Below are 20,267 nucleotides of genomic sequence, written 5' to 3'. Positions count from 1 at the left end.
TAACTGCTAAATGTACTACAAAGGGTTTTGTTTGGAGTCTTTTGTTATTGTTATTTGTGTGAATCCAGAGGATAGTGCCAAGGACCTGTAATCCCTTTCTGTATTATTTATTAAACAGTCTCATTAAACCTAGAGCTCACCATTTTAACCCACGCTGGTGGCCAACAAACCCTCTCCCCCAGGTGCTAGGTGTTATGGGCATGCACGACCATGCTCTGCTTTGTACAGGTGGCAGGATCTGAATACAGATCACAGTCACACAGTAGATACTCTTACCCACTGAGCCACTTTCCACCCGTATTTGGAATAGTCAAAGTAATTCCTATAACTTGCCGTGCACCGCGCCCCCGTGTCTGCGCTCTGTGCGCTGGCACCCAGTTACCAAGCTTCTGGCAAGGGGCTGGAGGTTAAAATACACAGACACACACAAACAAGAGAGATAGCGACATGGGTCATCCTTGAATTCCCCAAGAATGCCTCCTTTATTGTGTTCAGGGGCAGATTATATAGAGATAGCCAGGCCTCAGCCAAACCCACCAAAAACCACTCTCCTGCCATCAGGAACTCCTGAAGGTCTCATGCTCAAAGCAGCTGTATGCACTCAGATCAGGGGATTACAAGAAATTCAGGATCTGCTCCCAACATAACTAGCTGAAAGAAAGTGGAAGTCTCCCAAACTTGAATAAAATTTTGCAATAGTCTGTAAGTTCTTAGAAGCCTTGCCAATGTAAAGCATTGAATCTAATACAGTGCATTTCATAGCAATAACAAGGCCAGAGAATTTTATGCTGTTTTATTGTATGCTACAGCCAGTGTATATAAAATAGTTAAACCTTGTGAAACAGAAATCCATGAAGATTCAGAGAGGTAGATGTTAAGGATTGACAAGTAAAGACTGTGTATTATGGCACGTGTTAGAGAAGCTTCTGTACAGACTTCAGAATATCCACTGGTTCATGAAAAGTGGTTTAAGAAACCTGATGGAGAAAACAAAGATAAAGTGTCAGTAACTTTTAAAAGACATTTTTATCAGTAATACTTGGGCAAGGACAGTTGTTTTCATTTTTGAAAATGGTTTATGCTCTGCCTGTTTTCCTGAGTAATAACACAGAAATGATGTTTTTCCACCTCACAATGGCGTGAGAGCAGCACATGCCGGTACTCTGAGTCTTGCACTTTTCCTAGGCTACCAGGGCGTACCCGGTAACACTGTTCTTCTGAGCTGCTGTGCAGCAGCAGCAGCACTGCGGCAGCACCTCTAGTCCACCCCAGGAACCCTCAATTACCAACGACCCTTCATGTATTTTCAGCTTACTGTGGCTGGCTGGTCCACACCCACCATAAGTCAACCCTGTTTCTAGGTGGCTCATTTGAATATGATTTTATAAAGGGTTTTCTAATGAAATTGAGCCTAAGCCTGCTTTTCTTTTTACTTTTGAAGATGCAATCTACAAAGATACTAAAACCCACCTTTTCCCTGGTTCTCAGACCTGGCACAATATCTATCATCCTGTTTTATGGCGTTGTACAGATCACACCACTAAGATTACTACTGAAATATACTTTATCATAATAAAAAGGTAAACATAAAAACATTCAATGAGGAAAATCCTAGGATCCTTTGAAAAAATAATTACTAAGATGCAGTCATAACAATATACAGAAAAAATGCAAGGACACTGAACATGCGACTGTCAACAGCAACAACCTTAATGCAGCCCATGAGATGAATAGACAATCTACGTATGTAACAAAATACTACTTAGCAGCTTAAATGACTCAAAAATTCATACAAGATAAACACAGATCTCAATATTGAAGCAATAGTTATATACTTTAAACCAGTCTTATCTTAAAACTATAAAATACAGTTAAGCATATATATATATACAGGAGAAAAAGAGGTATAACAACTTCACAATAAGTTATTATAGAAAGTAAAACCTGTTTTTAAAAATAGGGTGTGAAAAAATTAAAAATTTGAGTAATTCATAACAAACACTGAAGAGGCACAAAACCTCTGGGGGAAAACAGAAGAAAACATTTAACCTCATTTGATAGCAAATTCAGCACACACCAAGAAAGGAAAAAAGAAAAAAAAAAAAAGGCACCCATGCACTGAGTGGAAGACCAAAGATGGGCAGTGATAATCAAATTTTATTAAAATTTCTAAGTCACTGTTTGGCAGTTTTACCTCTAAAGTTCACAGGCAGCCACCAAAAACATCAGTCTTGGCCATGGCCTCAGACCTGGAAGCTGACAGTAGTGAAGTAAATAATGTGTTACGGCCCAGCTGTTGAAAGCCCTGTGAAAATTTACTGAGATAAAAATTCTCTTAAGAGGATTTCTAATGGTCGTCTCCTTTTGGCATTCTCTGTTGCTAAGTTACTTAAGCTGGGTTTATTTTTTTTTTCTTTTTTCTTTTTTTTTTTTTTTTTTTTTGTTTTTTGAGACAGGGTTTCTCTGTGGTTTTGGAGCCTGTCCTGGAACTAGCTCTTGTAGACCAGGCTGGTCTCGAACTCACAGAGATCCGCCTGCCTCTGCCTCCCAAGTGCTGGGATTAAAGGCGTGCGCCACCACCACCCGGCTTAGCTGGTTTTATTTTTATAAGCTGCTTATAGACTCCACTGATTTTACTGTGTCTTTAATGTACTCTAGACCAACAACACAGGTTGCAAAAGAAATGCAGGTTCTGGAACCTTTCCTTAGATCCACTGGGTTACAATATGCACTTTAGGAAGACAATCTGTAAATTTACTCACCGTTTTAAGAAGCAGTGCTTTTTATCTAAATATCCTTTCCTTACCCTAAACTGTTTCAAATCATAATATCCAAAGTTTCTTTTATTGCTGGAATTAACAGCCTTAATTTTATTTTGAAATCTGGGTTCTTATCCCAGTCATCTATAAATATAAATCATTTAAACACTTTAGTGTGAACTCATAAACAAAAAGGCTACTAACAGGACTTCAGACTTAACACTTTATATTAGATGAAAATAAATTAGTAAATATACAGGAGTTGAGTCTAAAAAGGAATCTCTAGTAAATCATAAAAATATGAAACTCCTATAGCTCCCCACTAAATACTGCCAGAAGTCAGAAAATGCTAACACTGTTAACTGTGAAGACATGAGCTGGACTCATGTTAACAGGATCCCTCATGGAAAACCTGTTACCCAAAAGCAGCTCTATTCCCCTTCTCCTTGGTGTTTCAAAAAGCTTAGTCATCGTAACCAATCACAGGATTTACTGGAACAGTATTTACACTTCCTGAACACCCCAAATCTACAAAGCCTATGTAACAAGGTATTTTAGGCAGCAGCTTCCTGGACTTTTTGAGTCAGAATGTTAGTGTAAGGGTGTGTACTACACACAAAGTAGTTTTTAAAACACATTCTAAGTTTCCTTCCCAATTCAATAATACTACTAACTAATGTATCGAAGATTACAAATGAAAGTATCCTTTAATTAATTTTAAATTAGCCAAAGCTGTTTTGGCCATATCTTTGAAACAACAAGTTTTTTCACACATGGTATTTAATCTAGGACAAGAATATAAACTCTTGACAGATATACTAAATAGCAAGTGATTTATCGTCTTAGTCCTCAAATCCAGTTCACTGCCAACCCAAGTGCAAATCTCTTGTGTTTTATCTTTGCTCAACAAATGAAAATAAAGGTAAAACCTATTCCTTATTCCCTATACCTCTGCCCTATTTGCTTATTCAGCCACCCTGGCTCTCTTCCACAGTTGATCCAAATCCACCAGAGCCCCCACAGTCATTCCTCTAAGTACTGTACATTTCGTTAAAACTTCAATTTGACAGGTAAATAAGCAAACTGGTATTTTAGGGGCTCCACATATACATGCTTTTAGGGCCAGTACATACAAACACATGCCTGTGACCGCAGTGGAGTTTTCTGAGTCTCCTATACCTTTTTACGAGTTATTACATAGCCCTTTATGATAAAAATAGAAACCATTAGTCTTCTTGACTACTAGTAAGTTTTCACTGACCTTCAAAACCAAAACTTGGGAAACAAAAATGCTGTCAATATTACAGATAAAGACCTAGATGTTTCTTCCTTTATGTGGAAAGGGCACGAATGAAGAAAACTCACCTCAAGATAGCTGACTACAAAAAGGAACAGACTTTCTGGGGTCTGAAGGGATTTGTACTGGAAGACACTCCGGTCAGCAGAGGGTCATGCTGAGCATTCTGCAGACAGAACTGTTTCAAGTCTGCAGCTGCCTGGGAAACCTATAAATAACAATGAGTGGAGAAATGTCTGTTGGTAAGGTTTTAATGTATGAAAACACTTAAACAGCCCTTCAAAATCGACAGCTAACAGCTCTATACTGGCTTATACTTAAAACAGTAAATGAAACTGGTTTGTCATATTTTTCTACTTACCGTAAGCATCAAATGATTCAACACAAAGTAAAATCCCACTTCTCTGTGAAACACAGCATGTCTTGTTTTTTTATGACAGGGTGTTCAACAAGTCCTAACACCTTGGTTTGGGGAGCATAGGATTTGTTTTGTCTTTTGTAATCGAGGCTGGCCTCAAACTTTTTATGTAGCAAACAGCCTTGAATGTTTGAGCCTCTTGCCTCTACCACCTGAGTGCTGGGATTAAAGGCCTGCCTCATCTAGCCCGGTTTATGCAATGCTGGGATCCAACTCAGGACTTTCTGTATTCATAGGCAAACACTAACAACTGAGTCCCCTGCCCAATAGCTTGCTTTTTTGTTAAAAGTAGTATGTAGTTTTAGTAGTTCAACAAAAAACTGAACATTATAGGGAAACTGTCTTGAAAGCAAACTGGAAATGCCCATGAATGAACCTGAGGTAACTAACACAGAACTCAGACAACCAAACACTTCATTATATTCTTCAAATTTATAGCCATCCATATACTGTCTTGCATTTAAGAAAGACGTGCATTCATTCAAGCATTTACCCTTATGCATATATTCTGCTTAGGAAATATAGAGCATTAAAAACAACACTGAAATCCTATTTGGATTGCACATATACATGTACTAACACTACCAAATCACATTTGAGCAAAGTGTTTCTTAAAGACAGGCTACTCAGCAAGGTTGTCCAACTGGGCCTGAGTTTGTTTGATTTCCAGAACCCACAAAAAGGTGGCAGGAGAGAAGAACCTCTATAAGGTTGGTCTCTTACCTATCTCCCCAAATGCACCCATGCATACACAATTTCCTTTTTAAATTAGAGCTGTTAAATTAAGGTACACTTAGTTTTTCAAGTCACATGAAACAGGGCAGAAGGTTGCCTGTGTCAGGTTTTATAACTATATCAGTTGAGTTCGAAGCCAGCCTGGCTACTTGGTGAAACCCTATCTCCAACTAGCAGACTGAAGTCAGATACCAACACAACAAACAATGCTATATAGGCCATGCATGATAGGAATGCACAAAACCATCTAATTCCCTTATTTACTTTATCCTCAATCTCAGCTATCTCTAGGGTGATGACAACAAATGTCTGTTACCCTGATGTGTCCGCAAGAGTAGACAACCCTCAATCAAAAGCCCCTCAGATAACAGCTATGTTGTAAACTTATCCTGGGGTAAGTTTAAACTCAATTTGAACCTACATGTGTTTGGCTCATACAGCAATTCAGGACAGTAAGTCCCATGTTCGTCCCTGAATACAAAAGGTTCCTGCCATTTTTAAATGCTTATACAAACAGCAATACCCTGCTTTGCCCCTTAAAAGTGGCTACTGAGTGGAGGGTAAAGTACCAGTGTTCACAATGTTGCGCCATTTGGCTTTGTTCGCATCCATCAAAAAGCCTAAGTGCTCCCTGTTCATTCCTTTCCCACAATGTTTTCAAGTACCATTGTGTGTGGAAACTACTTCTCAGCATGAGACTAACAGTGCAGTAAAGAGTGCTGTGATCTCAATGGTAACAAACCTAGCTCAGTAGCAACAATGAAAAAACAGCACTCTAAACAGGAACCTTGAGAGTCAAATGGAAACGCCGCTAGCTAGTGCCCAAGACAGAGTAACAGTTAACATCCAGGAGGCTGACACTGTGAAACTATCAGTCAGGATTCCAGATACCCTGTCCTACCTCTGTGAGTTTGGTGAAGCCCGTGTAATTACCAGCTAAACAAATACAACAGTAAGTTCATGCTAGCTTTAAAATGCCACACACAAAAGTACCCAGCATAAGCATGGCATGGATGGTGTTAAATGGTACCTAATCTAATTTAGGAACCGAGGAAAAACTCATTTACAATTCCTGAGTGAGAACTCCAAAAATGTGTCTATTTGTGGTGGTTTAAATGATCCCACTCAGAAGCCTTCGGGAGAATTAAGATGCACAAGGCAAGATCACTAGGAGGTAGCCCCAGAGCAGCTAGGCTTTTCAAGGAAAAGGAAGCTCTCCAGTCTGTGAGCTCATTTCTTTGGCCACTGGGGCTAAGGGTCACGGCTGTAATTACTGCATTCACCTGGCTTTCTTTTCCTCCCCAACCCACTATTTCTCCTTCCGGGCCTACTTTAGGATAGTTAATATATGTGCACGATGATAATCAATAGATTGCTTCAAATTTCAGAGTTCTATCTGGCCAACAGATAGTTCTGAGTAAGTAAGTCACTTGGATGAGGTGTGAATTTGATTAGGGAAATGGAGTCCAAACCAAGACAGATGGGCGGCTCCCTGACCTCCTAAGGTTACCACAAGGAAGTTAAACAGTCTCTGACATTTCTACTTGGGGAACCTACGTACAAGTTCTCTCCTCAAAGCACGGTGGAAATTAAGACTAGCCTGCCGAATATAAAATCAAATCACCTTGGGAACTGGCAGCTTCTAGCAGGGAGATTTATATTCTCGTTTCTTTTTATACTCATGGGAAGTATTTCACACGTAACCCGACCTATTGCATGAGAAAGATGCCAATCTGTTTAGGATTTTTAAAAGTAAGCAAACAGTCCTCACAACAGCGTTTGAATGCCTGGTTGTCTACCAACACGGACAGAAGGCCTTTCCCCAAAAGTCAACAGTCCAGGCCAAGGCAATCCTAACAGACGGCAAAGTTAGACCAGCCCAGGCTGGCGCTAATCAGTTGCTCGGGCGTGTGAAGCAGTACAGAGCCCAGCAAGGTCAGATCCGAGCAAACCGTGCCAGCCGGCTCGGGACACCTCTTTGTTCGATGCTGGACTGAGCGAGGGTGGTGTCCTGAGGCTCCGGGACGTTCCGCAAACAGACTGGCTCACTAAGCCGTAGTTCGAAGCCACTATGCAGCCTCGGAAGTGTCCAAAGGCCGAGCGGGGGCCGTGAGTTTGGTGAAGATCGGGGTGAGAAGTGGGACTCGAAAGTGAGTGGCGAGACTCGGGGCCGAGCGCCGCGAGGGCAGACTCGGCGGAAGGAAGGGCGGGCGGGCTCAGCCCCCCGCCGCAGCCCGGGCCGACCGAGTGCGAGTCGCCGCGAGTCCGCCCGCGCTTCCCCACCGGGGCCCACCACGCCCGCCCGCCCACGCTCGCGCGCGCACGCCCATCCACCCACGCTCGCCCACCTTCACGCGGTTGAGCCCGGCTTCCAGCCGGAGCTGCTGAACCACCTTCTTCATGGCGGCGACGCTAGAGGAACCCGACATGGCGCTCGGGACAGCCGTGCCGACTCGTCGGTCCGGGTGAGGGGCGGCAGGTCGCGGGGCGGGGGGGGGGTGGGGGGCGGGGCTCCAAACTTCGGCTAAGTTTCCGGTGCTGCGCGCGCCGCGCATGCGCGCCCCGCCCCGCCCCCCGGGTGCCCTACCGAGTGCCCCGTGGGCGCGAGCCGAGAAGGGGCGGAGCGGCCGGTGGGCGCAGCGGCTACGAGGGCGGTGCGGCCCGACGCCCGGCCGGCGCCTTCCGCGTCAGGAGGGGCTGGTTCGGGTGAGGTAAGGAGGACGCCGGGTGCCGCGGCGGGAGAGTCGCCCGGGAGGTCCCGAGAGCCCGGTGGCGGAGGGGCGGGCCTCGGTTTCCCTCACGGAGCCGGCGGCGGGGTGAGGGCAAGCACGGCCCCGGGACGCAGGCCGACGCGTCCCCGGGCTCAGCCTGGCACCGGGGGACCCGTCCAACGGGCGACCCCGGGGCCCCCCGTAACCGCCTGGCCCGGGACGCGGGACTGGCCGCCCACCACGCTTTCTCTTCCCGCGCTCTTCCGGGAATTAGTCCCGTGCTTTTCAAATTAAAGCGTTTGCGTTTAGGGAACGTTTGCTCTACTGAGGTCGCCGTAATCGCTTCGTGCTTGTAACTAAACCCCCAGAGGGCTTTTCAGGAGAAAACACTTAAGTTTTTAATTAGTTCAAGCTGCAGCGTCCCGGCTGAGACCTGACGTCTCTAACTTGAGTTTCGTCGTCAGTGCTGCTATCTCGGCTGACAAATCGTATGACTGACCATTAAAACGTCCTCAGGGAGTTCGGCTTTTCACCCAGCTCTCAGTGAATGTGTAAGAAGCTGTGGTTTGAGTTTGGTTCTACAGCTTGCCCAGGTACCCTTAAAACTGCCCAAGTTAGAAAGCTTCCTGCGGTGTTTGAGAATAAAACGAAATGACATTTTATGTGTAAAGAATGTGAAAAGTGAGGCTGGAGAGAGAGCGGTTAGAGGACAGGGCCTGAATTCAGTTCCCAGCACCCGGGCTGCGCCGCTCACAAGCCCCAGCCAGTCTCCCAACTCCAGGGGTGTTGTGGCCCCCTTTCTAGATTCTGGGGACATCTGCATTCACAGATGCCCAGACCCACATTCATACACAATAACTTAAAAAGAAAATATTGTTGTTTGAGACACTTGTCTAGCTCTGGCTAGCCTTAAACTCTTTGTAGACCAGGCTGGCCATAGTCTCACAGAGATACGTCTGCAGCTGTCTTCCAAGTGCTGTGATTAAAGACTTGTGCCACAGAAATAAAGGAATGAAAGAACGAATATGAAAGGTAGCACAAATACTTTACCTCGTGCCTTGTTGCCTGCATTGTATTCTGAAATCTCAAGGCAGATTCCTGAGATAAAACGTGTGTGACTTAAGGAATGCTCTACTTTAGTTCCAGTAAGAATTAAGGAATGTTAGTGCTGGGGGCATTTCAAAGATCCCACATAGCAGACAGTACCCACTAAGTCGATGTGGAGCAATAAACAAAGTATTTCGTCTTCATCTCAGGAAGGTTTTTCTTCTTTCTCCAAACTGGTGAGTTAGGAAGCCACAGTGTGTTACTGCCTTGAGCACCAGATGCTATCCTAGTTTTATAGAATATCTAATAGGCACTGCATATTGGCTTAGGAAGGGAGCAGAAACAGAATCCCCTTTAAGTTCACTTGCATCTGAAGCTGTGAGCATTCGATGCAGTTCATGAATTATCGGCATCTAGTAAAAGCTTGTTCTTTAATCTTCCACAGTGTTCTAAGATATTACCATCTGTTTTCATTTTAGATTATTAAAAATAGACTTTGTTGTCTAAACAAAGACAAGAGATCCTATTAACAATAAATGGCAAGAAAACACAACCACACAACCTTGCTCTCTTGTGTTTTGTCAGCAGGACACTGCCAATTTAAATTTACCTAACTTCCATACCTTACTCAACTTTCATTCGTTGGATCTGAGTTCAATATTGAATAAATAAAATACTTCCAAGATTCACGATCCTTTGCATTTTAACCAAAAACCAGGAGATCTCAAAATGAGTTTCCCAATGAGTTTATATTACTGTGGGATTCCACCATGCAGTGGTGAGCACTGTAGACTTTTGAGTTTACATACTGTACTTTATAGTAGTTTCAGAAATTGAAGTTTGGACAAAGTGAGCGATTTACAGCTCAGGTTTCCTAGTTTTTATCCTGTTATGTACAGGTAATGCATTTCTTCCCATGGCTTTGCTCATATGTTGATATAATAGTTTTCATAATTGAATATGGAATTTATAAGGAAATCTTGTTAAAAAAATTTTAGCCAGTAATAAGTTGGGTCATAAGACTTGTGTTTTTAGATCAACGTCTATGCATGTTATCACCCATTTTTGCTCTAAAATGTTGCATTTTTCCCTCTACCTTCCTTCTGACCATGTGACATTCACCTGGCACTGTGGGTTCTCTCCTAAATACACTCCAAGGCCTAAGTGCTAAAGCTTGATTGCCTGGAATCAATTGATTTGAAGGTGGGGTCCTTAGGAAGTGAGGCCTAGTGGAAGGGAGGTAAGCCTCCCTCCCGCATCTTATATCAAAGTGAGCAGCCCCTCCGTCTGTGCCCCTGCCATGATGTATTGTACTGCCAGAGCCCAGGTCGACAGGTCAAGGTTTCCTTCTTTAATTAGTATTACAATCTTAAACAGCCGAATGGTGTATAGGCTCTGGGGTGTCCTTGGGTGCTTTCTTTAGCTAACACAAATTATCTTTTTAGGAAGGTTAGAACTTTATTAGATTATCCATGGATGAGGCAGAACAAAACTGTCAGAACAGAAATGGAACCTGAATTTATCCTGATTAGAAAGGCCTGTGTCGTGGTGTATGCCCATCAGATCTGGCATAAGGTTGACCATATTCTGACTTACTTCCTGGATAAAGCATTTTCACATTTGAGTGAATTTAAGAACTGGAATGGGTCTGAAAGAGCCCAAGTCATATTCTTGTCAGATTTAAGGCACTAAGGTATAGACCGCAGTGAATGGCCTTTTACACTATAGAGTACTAAACTTGCTTTTCTGCTGCCCAATCCATTTGATTGCTTTATGTGGAGTTCTGCTGTGTTTAAGTATAGCCTGTGTCAAACTCCCAATTTTAGTTGTTAATTAGGATTTCTAGTTCACCGAGTATCTCCTCATATATGCTAGCATCAAGTTGATCATTTACTAAAAATTACTCAAATCCTTATTTTCTCTGAAAAATACCAGAAATTCTTAAAATTTGATTTTAGCTCTGCAACTGAGTCTCAGAGTTATTTTTAATGATCTTTGTAGTCTTTTTCTGCAAAGACCAGATGTGGCCTTGGGATACTTTTCAGTAACTATTTTTATCAGGTTGGTCTGGGCACTCAAACCTAAGGGCCAGCACACATACCATGTAAGTGATCCTCCACTGCACTGCACCCAAGCTTAAACAACTCACCTTTAGACTAACTGGTAACCATTTATTGGAAATAGTATCCAAGATAAGGTTGTTTCTCCATTCTTGGAAGAAAGGTTGTAAAGCAAAATTTTGTAGTACATGAGAGAGATTAGAACTCTGTAGTCATCTTTGCTCATCAAATCATCTTTTGCTTGAAATGTTGGCATTATGTTGTCCATTAACTAATTATTATGGATAAATAGTTTGAGAATCCCAAGTATTATGTTAGGATTGGTTAGTATCAACTCCAAATTCTAAGCATGCCTAAGTTTAATTTAAACTTAATATTAGTTGGTTTATTAACAGATTCAAGTTAATCAAGCATTGGGTTATTATTGAAAAGATGACATAGACAAGTCATGGAAATTGATTCTGTGTGAAAATCCCAAAACTAGAACTACCCCACACATAGGCCAAACTGGAAGAAAATCCAAGGCTCATGACCTCAGCAGCAAAATTTCTGGCCTTTATTGCTGATAAGTAGTTTCAGCTGTGTTCCTCCTCTGTTTGCCTGCTACAGTCAATTTGCTTAGTCTGTTTTTACCATCTGTTTGTAAACCTCAGGAAACTACAACTTTCTCAGAGGATGAGCTTGTCTGTGGCTGTGATAACTGCCTTATGGCTTCTTTCTCTATATTCAATTTGATTCCAAAGATTTTATAGTCCACAAAATATATATCTATATATATATATATATTTATTATTATTGTTGTTGTTTAGACAGGGTACAAAATATATTTTTTAATTTTGATAATGTTAAAACAATTAGTGGTATTTCATAGAGCTGAGATAAGTACAAGGTCAGAAAAGTTTTGAACTTTATGACTTAAATTGCCGCTTGGAGGTCAATGTAAAGCAATGCTTTGAGATACAAGATCGCTTCCCTTGTGCTAGTCTAAGGATTGTTAATTAGTGTGTGCATCGTCTAGGATTTACCAGCCTTGGAAATTTCTTTTTAGAATAATATTTCAACTACTCTGTTTTTTCAGTTTTTATTATATTTTTGATATACATTTAATTTATCACGCATTATTATAAATTACCATAAATTCTATGAGGAAAACCACAGGAAATAATACAAAATAATGCTTGATATATTTAAAGACTAGTATTTTTAACTAGAATGATTGCTTACATTTAATCTATGCCCTTAATGAAATGCATATGAGAAAACAGTTTTTATCATTCAATGACCATTGTTATAAATTCAGGCTTTCCCCTTGTAAAAGTATATTTCTACATTATATATGTATTTAACCCAAATTTTGACCCATAAAAATGAATTGTTTAGTAAATAGTAAAACATGTTCTTGTCAAAAATCCATCCTGATATAATTACCAGTTTATTATCCTGATGGGCATGAGGCTCCACTGTAACTTGAAAATAAAATGCATTTAATACAATTAATTTTCTGAATTTTGTAGCTTAGCAAGAGTATTCACCTTTGTAATCCTGTAACTGGCAGAAGAGCTTTGGCTTACTGTTAATGCCCAGCATTCCAAGAAACTGTCAAGCCACACATTGCTAGCTCAAGAGAAGACAGCAGTTCTCACATTCAAGGACAGTGTCACTTCCACACCATTATAAGTTGAGGAGGCTGTCTGTACAGAGTGTAAATTTTCTTAGAATAACTAGCCTACTTAGTGTATAATGTCTTTTTAAATGAGAATAATAAGATTGTATACATTTCTAAGCTTATACTTTGTGTTTATATTAAAGCATTTTTTTTTTGTTTGAACACATCAGAGACCAGAAATAGCTGGAATGCTATCTTAAACCAAAAATCTATTTAAACGCTTATTTAATGCTGCTTAAATGAAGAAAGAGATATAAAACATCCAAAACTCCACCTGGTAACTATCCTGTTGAGACACTGGTCAGTATGTCACTCAATCCAAGTCGGCCTTCTTCATCAGAGGTAAGAAAACCATACCTATCACTGGTTTTGAAAAAAACAAAAGCTGTGAATGACATAAAATATTAGATGCTAATTCTACTAGGACCCCAACTTCCCATATCACATTATCAGATTATATGATTATACTACTTACATCTGTGACTCACTCCTCTGTTATGACCTGCAATGAATTGATCTTACCAGACACAGCTTAACTTTATAGGGCATAGGATCACTCTGGCTCATGCTTCTGACCACTTGTCATCTCTTGCTTTGTTGTACTTCTTTGATAAACAAAACCCTAATGTGTTGAATGAGATTTCTGTCCCGCCCAGTCCCGTAGCCATTTAATTCCAAAGAAACGTATTACAGAGGTCTACATTAATCATAAACTGGTTGGCCTGTTAGCTCAAGCTTCTTCTACATTAACCCATAATTCTTGTCTGTGTCAGCCACATGTCTTGGTATCTTTTATTAGTGAGGCATTCTCATTTTGCTTCCTCTGCATCTGGATTACTACTGCAGACTGAACCTTTCCTCTTGCCATAATTCTCCTGTTCTGATCACTCTGCCTATACTTCCTGCCTGGCTACTGGCCAATCAGCAGTTTATTAAACCAACTGACAAATCTTTAGAGTACAGGACCATTGTCCCACAGCACTGATGAATACATTTCCTCCCTATTCTTCCCTGAAGACTTGAGGAAGAATATGTAAGTATAAGGACCATTTCACTTTAAATCCCTGACCATGAGTCTGAAGTGGAATCTTTCACTGGAAGGCATTCATGCTGTGTGTCACTCATTGACTTAATGTACAAGTATTTTTTTTTAACCTCCTTAAGCTGCTAAGAATTTCTTATTCTTTCTTGATCTAATCCAATCATATTTCCACTTTTCACAAACCTGCTCTTATTAAATTCACCTCTTAATCATGAAATTTATTAGTTAATTCTTCTAAACATACTTTATCTGATTGAGTACAAAAGCTGACACCATTACTTCTTCTCTTCCTTGATAGAATTGCTTCTTTCGTTTTGTTTTGCTTTTAGAGACAGGGTTCCTTTGTGTACCCTTGGTTGTCATGGAACTAGCCCTGCAAACCAGGGTGACCTCGAACTCACAAAGATCTACCTGCCTCTGACTTCTGAGTGCTGGGATTAAAGGTGTGCACCACCACCATCCAGCTCCCATTGCTTCTTGAGTAAATATTATCTTGGATTTATTTTTCCTGTCCATGGTTGTGCATTCTATCTTCTTTGTTGGATCTTCCTCTTTCAATATCTCTGTAGTTTATTATTCTCTCTGCTCTTGATGGGTGATAGTCTCATCTAGCCTAATAAATATTCATACCAACTTTATACAGGTTTCATGTGTATCTCCATCTTTGTCCTCCTGTACAAACTTCAGATCATATATACATCTATTCAGCTGACTATTTGACATTGATGTTTGGATGATCAATAAGCATCTAACAGCATATCTGAAGCTGATTCTTAACCCTGTCCCAGAAACTTCTGCTGCTTGCCCCTTTTCTCCGATGATGGCAAATCTGTTTATTTCCTCACTGATGCAAATGCTTTTAGCTCATACTTGATTATTCTTGCACACTTGACTTTTCTTCTAATGCTGGGATCATAGGTGTGCCCTACCATACCTAGCTTCTAATATGTGAATCTTGATTGCATTCTTGACTAAAAATCATTGAGGAAAATTTCACAATTTATACTCTGAATATAGATCACATGCTAGTTGATATTAATAAATGACTAAATGTTTAATGTGAAAATAGAAATATTAGAGAAGGCCTTTTTGACAGATAATGTATCCCAAAATATTTAGGGATATTTTGATATAAAATCATGGTATCAATTTTACTTTATTCTGTCAAGAAAGACGAGAGAGTGCCAGACATGGTGGTGAATGCTGGTAATCCCAGCACTTGGGAGACAGAGGCAGGAGGACCAAGAGTTAAATTCTCTCTTCACCTATACAGAGAGTTCATGGATAGCATAGGCTATAAAAGATCCTTTCTTAAAAAAGGAAAGAGACATAACAAAATGTTAAAACTTTTGTGTAAATTGTAGATATTTAAATAAACATTCATAATTTTGTATATATATATTTCATACAAAAGAAAAATACGAAGTGTGTCACATCTTAAACTTGTATTAAAACTGCATTCCCTTCCTCCTTCAAGGCTCTACTTTGCTACCCTTATATCACCTGTTTGTTTTATTCCTCTTCAAGTTTGTTTCCACTTTGAGGTCTTTGCTTTAGCTCTTCATAGAACTCTGTCTCTAGGTGTTCACTTGACTGTTTCAGTTTTTCCCTTAAGTCTTTATTCAGACTTCATTCCACATCTGCAACACTAACCGTTCTATTTAAAACAGTTTCTCCATGTCTTTATCTTCCCATTTTCCTAAATCTGATCTCATTATATTTCCTAGTAAATAATCCTATCTAAGAGAGTCTGTAACCTGTTTTATGCTTCTTAACGAAGAGCATCTAATATCACATGGGCCCAAGATTAGTCGGCAAATGAGGCACCTTGTCTGGGTACAGAATTTAAGGGAATAGCAAAGTGTGTGTGTGTGTGTGTGTGTGTGTGTGTGTGTGTGTGTGTGTGTGTACACGCGCGCGCATATGTATCATGAGCTCTCAGAGCCAAGAGGGCAAAATTGGACCACTTAAAACAGGAATTACAGGCAGTGTGGATGCTGGGAACCAAACTTGGATCCTCTGCAAGAGTAGCAAGTGCACTTAGCTGCAGTCCTGTCTCTCTAGCTCCTTATTCAAACGTTTACAGTTCCCATATATTTACTGTTGCAGTTAAGAGTATAATTCATTAAGTCCTTTGAATTTTAATGTCCAGTGAATATTTACTTTTCCTAAAGAGACCCTGCTATTATTGTTTTTGTTGTAGTAATTAAATATTTTAAATGGGATACTGATTTGAGACATAAAATATGTCATTAAGTTTTTCTTTAATAGTTTGGTACAAGCATAAACAGGCTAAGCTAACAGTTAAGCCCCATATCAAGAATAGATTCTTCCTAGAACTGTAGGGAGCAAACATACTCCCCAAACCACAGTATTAGCTTTTAGGCTGCCACTGGGAAGCTACAATCCCCAAAACTGTATAAAGGCAGACAACATACAAAGGATAAGGATTCCATGAAGTCACTTTAAAGGAGTTGAGAATGTAGGATGGAGGTGATGGGTAAAAGTTTGCAATAAGAAAACACCATCTCCATTTCTGGCTTATGATCGGGGTTTGGGAAAAAGGCCATGAAGTGGGAAAAAAGAAACCTTTGAAGATGTCGGCCAAGAGATGAATGAGGAAGACCAGGCTCTGAAGCAGAGTCAAAGAGGAAGAAACTTAAGGAGCTAAAAGTTAAGGCTTCTGGGAAGGGCTCTTGACTAGAGATGAAATTAAAAAGTCTGGCAAAAGTAAGCTATCCGTGTACCAAACATCTAGATACCTTGCCATAACATCCTTTGCCACTTAAAGCTAGAATGAAGTGTTATCCTGGAGCCTGTTGTACATTGTAATAAATTGTGAAAAGGAAGGAAGGAAGGACGAAAGAAAGGAAAACGTACTATCTAATATTGTTCCTGAATGCCACAAGAAGAATGTCATTTATCAAAGTGTTGAGTAAGGTGTGAGCCAACAGGTATCATTGTTTCAAAGGAAAATGTGCACCAAGTGTCAAATGGTCAACTTAACAAATTTTTGTTTTGTCGTTTGTTCAGATGAGTAAATACATTCTATTTTCAATTGTGTTTATCTAATTTAAAATTTTATGTTAATAAGTTGATTCTTTCTCTATTTCAGAAAATTTTTAACTGATATCTTTCTTCTTCAGCTGGTGGAACTTCATGTTTTTTATGTCCCTGAAGGATCGTGGAACTATAAATTAAATACTATTTCAATAGAAGTTATTAACAAGTTTATTTCTGCTGGATTTATAAGGCAAGTATTTTGAGGCCATGAAACAAATTATCTGGAAAAGAGAATTATATTTTCTGAAAATTGAAAATCTTCTAAGTAAAAAATATCCTGTTGATTTAATGGATCCATCTCTAGTTCAATAAATGCTGTCACTAAACAGTGCTGTGTAATGCTAGTGATAGGATCGGGGTAGAGTAATGAATGAGGTACCAGGTGTAGTCACTAGTAGTGCAGTAAATACTTAAGCTTTGTATCAATCATTGCTATAGCAACAGACATCACCTGGGCATATTACTGCTACTACCCAAAAAAACAATGTATAACCTCTTTATTACTAAGAGTATACACAAAAATAATGAACAGAAATGATCTAAAATTCGAAACCAGTTGAACTGTGAACAGTAGTTAAAGCAGTGTGTTGACAAGGTCTTTATAATTGTTTAAAGGAATAAAACTGCAGGTATGTATGTGTATATGTGTATTTTTACATTCAGACATACATCACACTATGTGATCTGGCTCTTTGTTTTCCCCTTGAGGGCAATTCACCTCCTAAAATTTCCCATCACTTTTCCAGTCACGTTGATTTCCTTTCTTTTCTAAAACACATTGCATATAGTCATTATATACAGTCCTGAGCTGCTGAGATTGCTCAACAACTAAAAGTACTTAACACACGACTAAGTTCAATCACATAAAGGGGAAAGGGGAAAACCAATACCACAAAGTTGTCCTCTGATGTCGACACACAGTGTACATCCATATGCCATAATAATACTTTTGGAAAAAAGCATATAAATTCCATAACAAAATTGTGTTTTAATCATAAAACTTAGATGTAGATTAGAAAAGCAAACATTTCCTTTCAATACAAAAGTGCTTTTGTAATCCATATTCATTTGTACCATTTTGTTTTGTTTTTTGAGACAGTGTCTCTCCGTGTAGCCCTGACATTCCTGGAACTCTCACTGTAGACCAAACTGGTCTTGAACTCACAGAGATCCCTCCTGCCTCTGCCTCCCAAGTCCTGGGATTTAAGGCATGCACCACCACTACCTGGCCATTTGTACAAATTTAAAGGACAGGTTTTTAATCATTTGTTTTGAAAAGTACTTACGGGAAACTAACATTCCAGGCAGTGTCGAAACATAAGACATAAAATTATGTTTAATGCATTAAATTAGTATTTTCATTTAAGTTAACTAAACCTGTTGATTGATTAATACATTCAAAATCTATTTAAAACAATGTCATGATATTTCAGAGTATCTCCTGAACTTACTTTACAAGCTCTGAGGGAGCGCCTTGGTGAGTTTCTCGGTGTAGATGCTGTTGCAGAAAAATTTTTATTTCTGAAATGCATTGGAAATAATTTAGCTGTGGTAAGTTTTCTTGCTTTTTTCCTTCCAAGTAAAGTCTATATTATCAAATTACATTTTTAAAAACGTTTATAGTCAGTTCCTTCACCTGTGAGATAATTTGACTCAAATTCTAAAATGTTTATAATATTTTATTTTAAACAATTATTTATTAACATTTTACTGCATATAAGATAAATATGGAGCCTGCCCTTACAGTGCACTCAGTGTAGTGGTCAAAGTAAATGATATAATTTGAATAAATCAAGTGTCGTATTTTGTGTGTGAAGAAAAAGAGATTCTCCAGCAGAAGAAGCAGGTAAGGGACATGGAGGAAGAAATGATACTCAGGCTTGGATCTTGAAAGGTAATATCTGATCTTGAAAAGAATGAAGGGTGAGAAAGGATTTCTGAGCAGAGAAAGGAGAACGATCAAAGGAGTGGAAAGTCAACAATTGAGAAGGTGATGGTTGTCTTCTGTTGTATTAACCATGTCAGAAAGTGGGGTTGGGAGAGCAGAGGGCCAGCTATAAAGTACACTTCTAAAGGTCTTGAATGCCACATGAATATTTCATGATTTTTTTCTGAATCATTGGAGTTTTTGAGCAAATGAGTAGCATGATTAAATACTTTAATTAAAATTATTTTACCTTCATTGAGAAGTAGAAAGACATTGTGGGCACAAATTGTAACCAGCTATATGATCTGAGCAAGTTATTTAATCTTTATGCCTCTGTATCCCTGTCTGTAAATTAGAGATGCTGTTCATATCTGTCTCATGAAATTGCAAAGCTCAACTGTGCTAATTTATGTACTCCACACAGAATAGTGCCACAAACACACTGACTCCCATTAAACTGATTACCATACTTATTATTGAAGGTCATAGAATTTCGGTTATGTTTCGTTCAGGATTCTATGTTCTATGTAATCTCACCATAGTTACTTTAATATTGATATGTGGTTGTATATCTTCCATAGAAAAGCACAGAAAACTAATTGAAAAATATTATCAAAGATGTAACCTTTTCTTATGTATTTAAATCTAGGTGAAGGAAAGGCAAGAATCAGAACTGAAACTCAAAGCATTTGCTCCTCCATATGTATGTACTATGATCTGAAACTTAACTAATTTTAAAACTGAAAGTGGATTTGGTTGTTTTTTGACTTTTTAAAAAATTTCCTGTGTTTTAGGCTCTTCAGCCAGAATTATATTTGCTTCCTGTAATAGACCACTTAGGAAATGTTTATTCAGCATCTTCACCAGTTACTTTAGATGAACGGCAGAGTAATAATGATACCACAGAGATTAATGGAATAATCCACAGACCAGATAGTATAACTTTATCAAAGGATGAACCTGGAGATCCAACTTTGTTGGAAAATATTTGGAAAGACTTTACAAATCAAGAAGAAGGTGATTTCAACTAAAATGGGGAAAGCAGAGTTTCTTATATATAGAAATTGAGCAGTCAAGCCTATATGCAAATTTTGAGCAAATCTAACCTTACAAATAGAAGGAAGATACAAGGGAAGCTGTAGTTCAATTGGAACTTAAAAATGTACAGATGGGAAAGGAAAACAATTAAAATACTCTGTTAAAGATGAAATAAGGGCTAGGGAGGAAGCCCAGAGTGTAATGTGCTAGACTTGCAAACACAAGGGCTGGGATTCAGCACACAGGGCACTTATTAAGACAAAGGCTGGGTATGACGGTGTGCACCTGGACCCCAGCATTGAGGAGGCAGAGACAGGTAGAGCCTTGGAATTTATTAGCCTACCTAGACTGGCCTACTTGGTGAGCTCTAAGCCAGAGAGAGACCCTATCTTAAAAACACAATGGTGGGACCTGGAGAGGTGACTCAGAGGTTAAGTCATTTACTGTCTTGCCGAGGACCTGAGTTTGGTTCCTAGCATCCACATCAAGCTGATCACAAATGTT

General features: G+C 39.5%; 2 protein-coding genes across 7 annotated transcripts in view; one reads left to right on the top strand and one right to left on the bottom strand.

Moving 5' to 3' along the window:
* Positions 1-440: 440 nt before the first annotated feature.
* Gng5 (G protein subunit gamma 5) lies at positions 441-7,725 on the bottom strand. The gene is made up of 3 exons (XM_057793158.1): positions 7,558-7,725; positions 4,125-4,264; positions 441-977 (listed from the first exon to the last, which is right to left on the bottom strand). The coding sequence occupies exons 1-2, from the start codon at positions 7,636-7,638 to the stop codon at positions 4,139-4,141; spliced, it is 207 nt and encodes a 68-aa protein (XP_057649141.1). The 5' UTR covers positions 7,639-7,725; the 3' UTR covers positions 441-977; positions 4,125-4,138.
* A 13-nt stretch (positions 7,726-7,738) lies between these two features.
* Positions 7,739-20,267, top strand: part of Spata1 (spermatogenesis associated 1) — a 40,722-nt gene continuing 28,193 nt past the window's right edge. For 4 of the 6 annotated variants that reach the window (XM_057793151.1, XM_057793153.1, XM_057793154.1 and 1 more), the window contains exons 1-6: positions 7,739-7,920; positions 12,864-13,035; positions 16,882-16,988; positions 18,232-18,349; positions 19,375-19,428; positions 19,520-19,742. In XM_057793151.1, coding sequence (XP_057649134.1) covers positions 13,000-13,035; positions 16,882-16,988; positions 18,232-18,349; positions 19,375-19,428; positions 19,520-19,742 — 538 coding nt within the window. In that variant the 5' untranslated portion in view covers positions 7,739-7,920; positions 12,864-12,999. Of the gene's footprint in view, positions 7,921-12,274; positions 13,036-16,881; positions 16,989-18,231; positions 18,350-19,374; positions 19,429-19,519; positions 19,743-20,267 lie in introns of those variants that run through there. The other 2 variants (XM_057793152.1, XM_057793150.1) reach the window with 2 other exon arrangements.

Source organism: Chionomys nivalis, chromosome 18 (genome assembly GCF_950005125.1).
Source record: "Chionomys nivalis chromosome 18, mChiNiv1.1, whole genome shotgun sequence".
Classification (NCBI taxonomy): Eukaryota; Metazoa; Chordata; class Mammalia; order Rodentia; family Cricetidae; genus Chionomys; species Chionomys nivalis.
The sequence above is the reverse complement of the archived record's forward strand: the minus strand, read 5'-3'. Positions and strand labels throughout refer to the sequence as shown.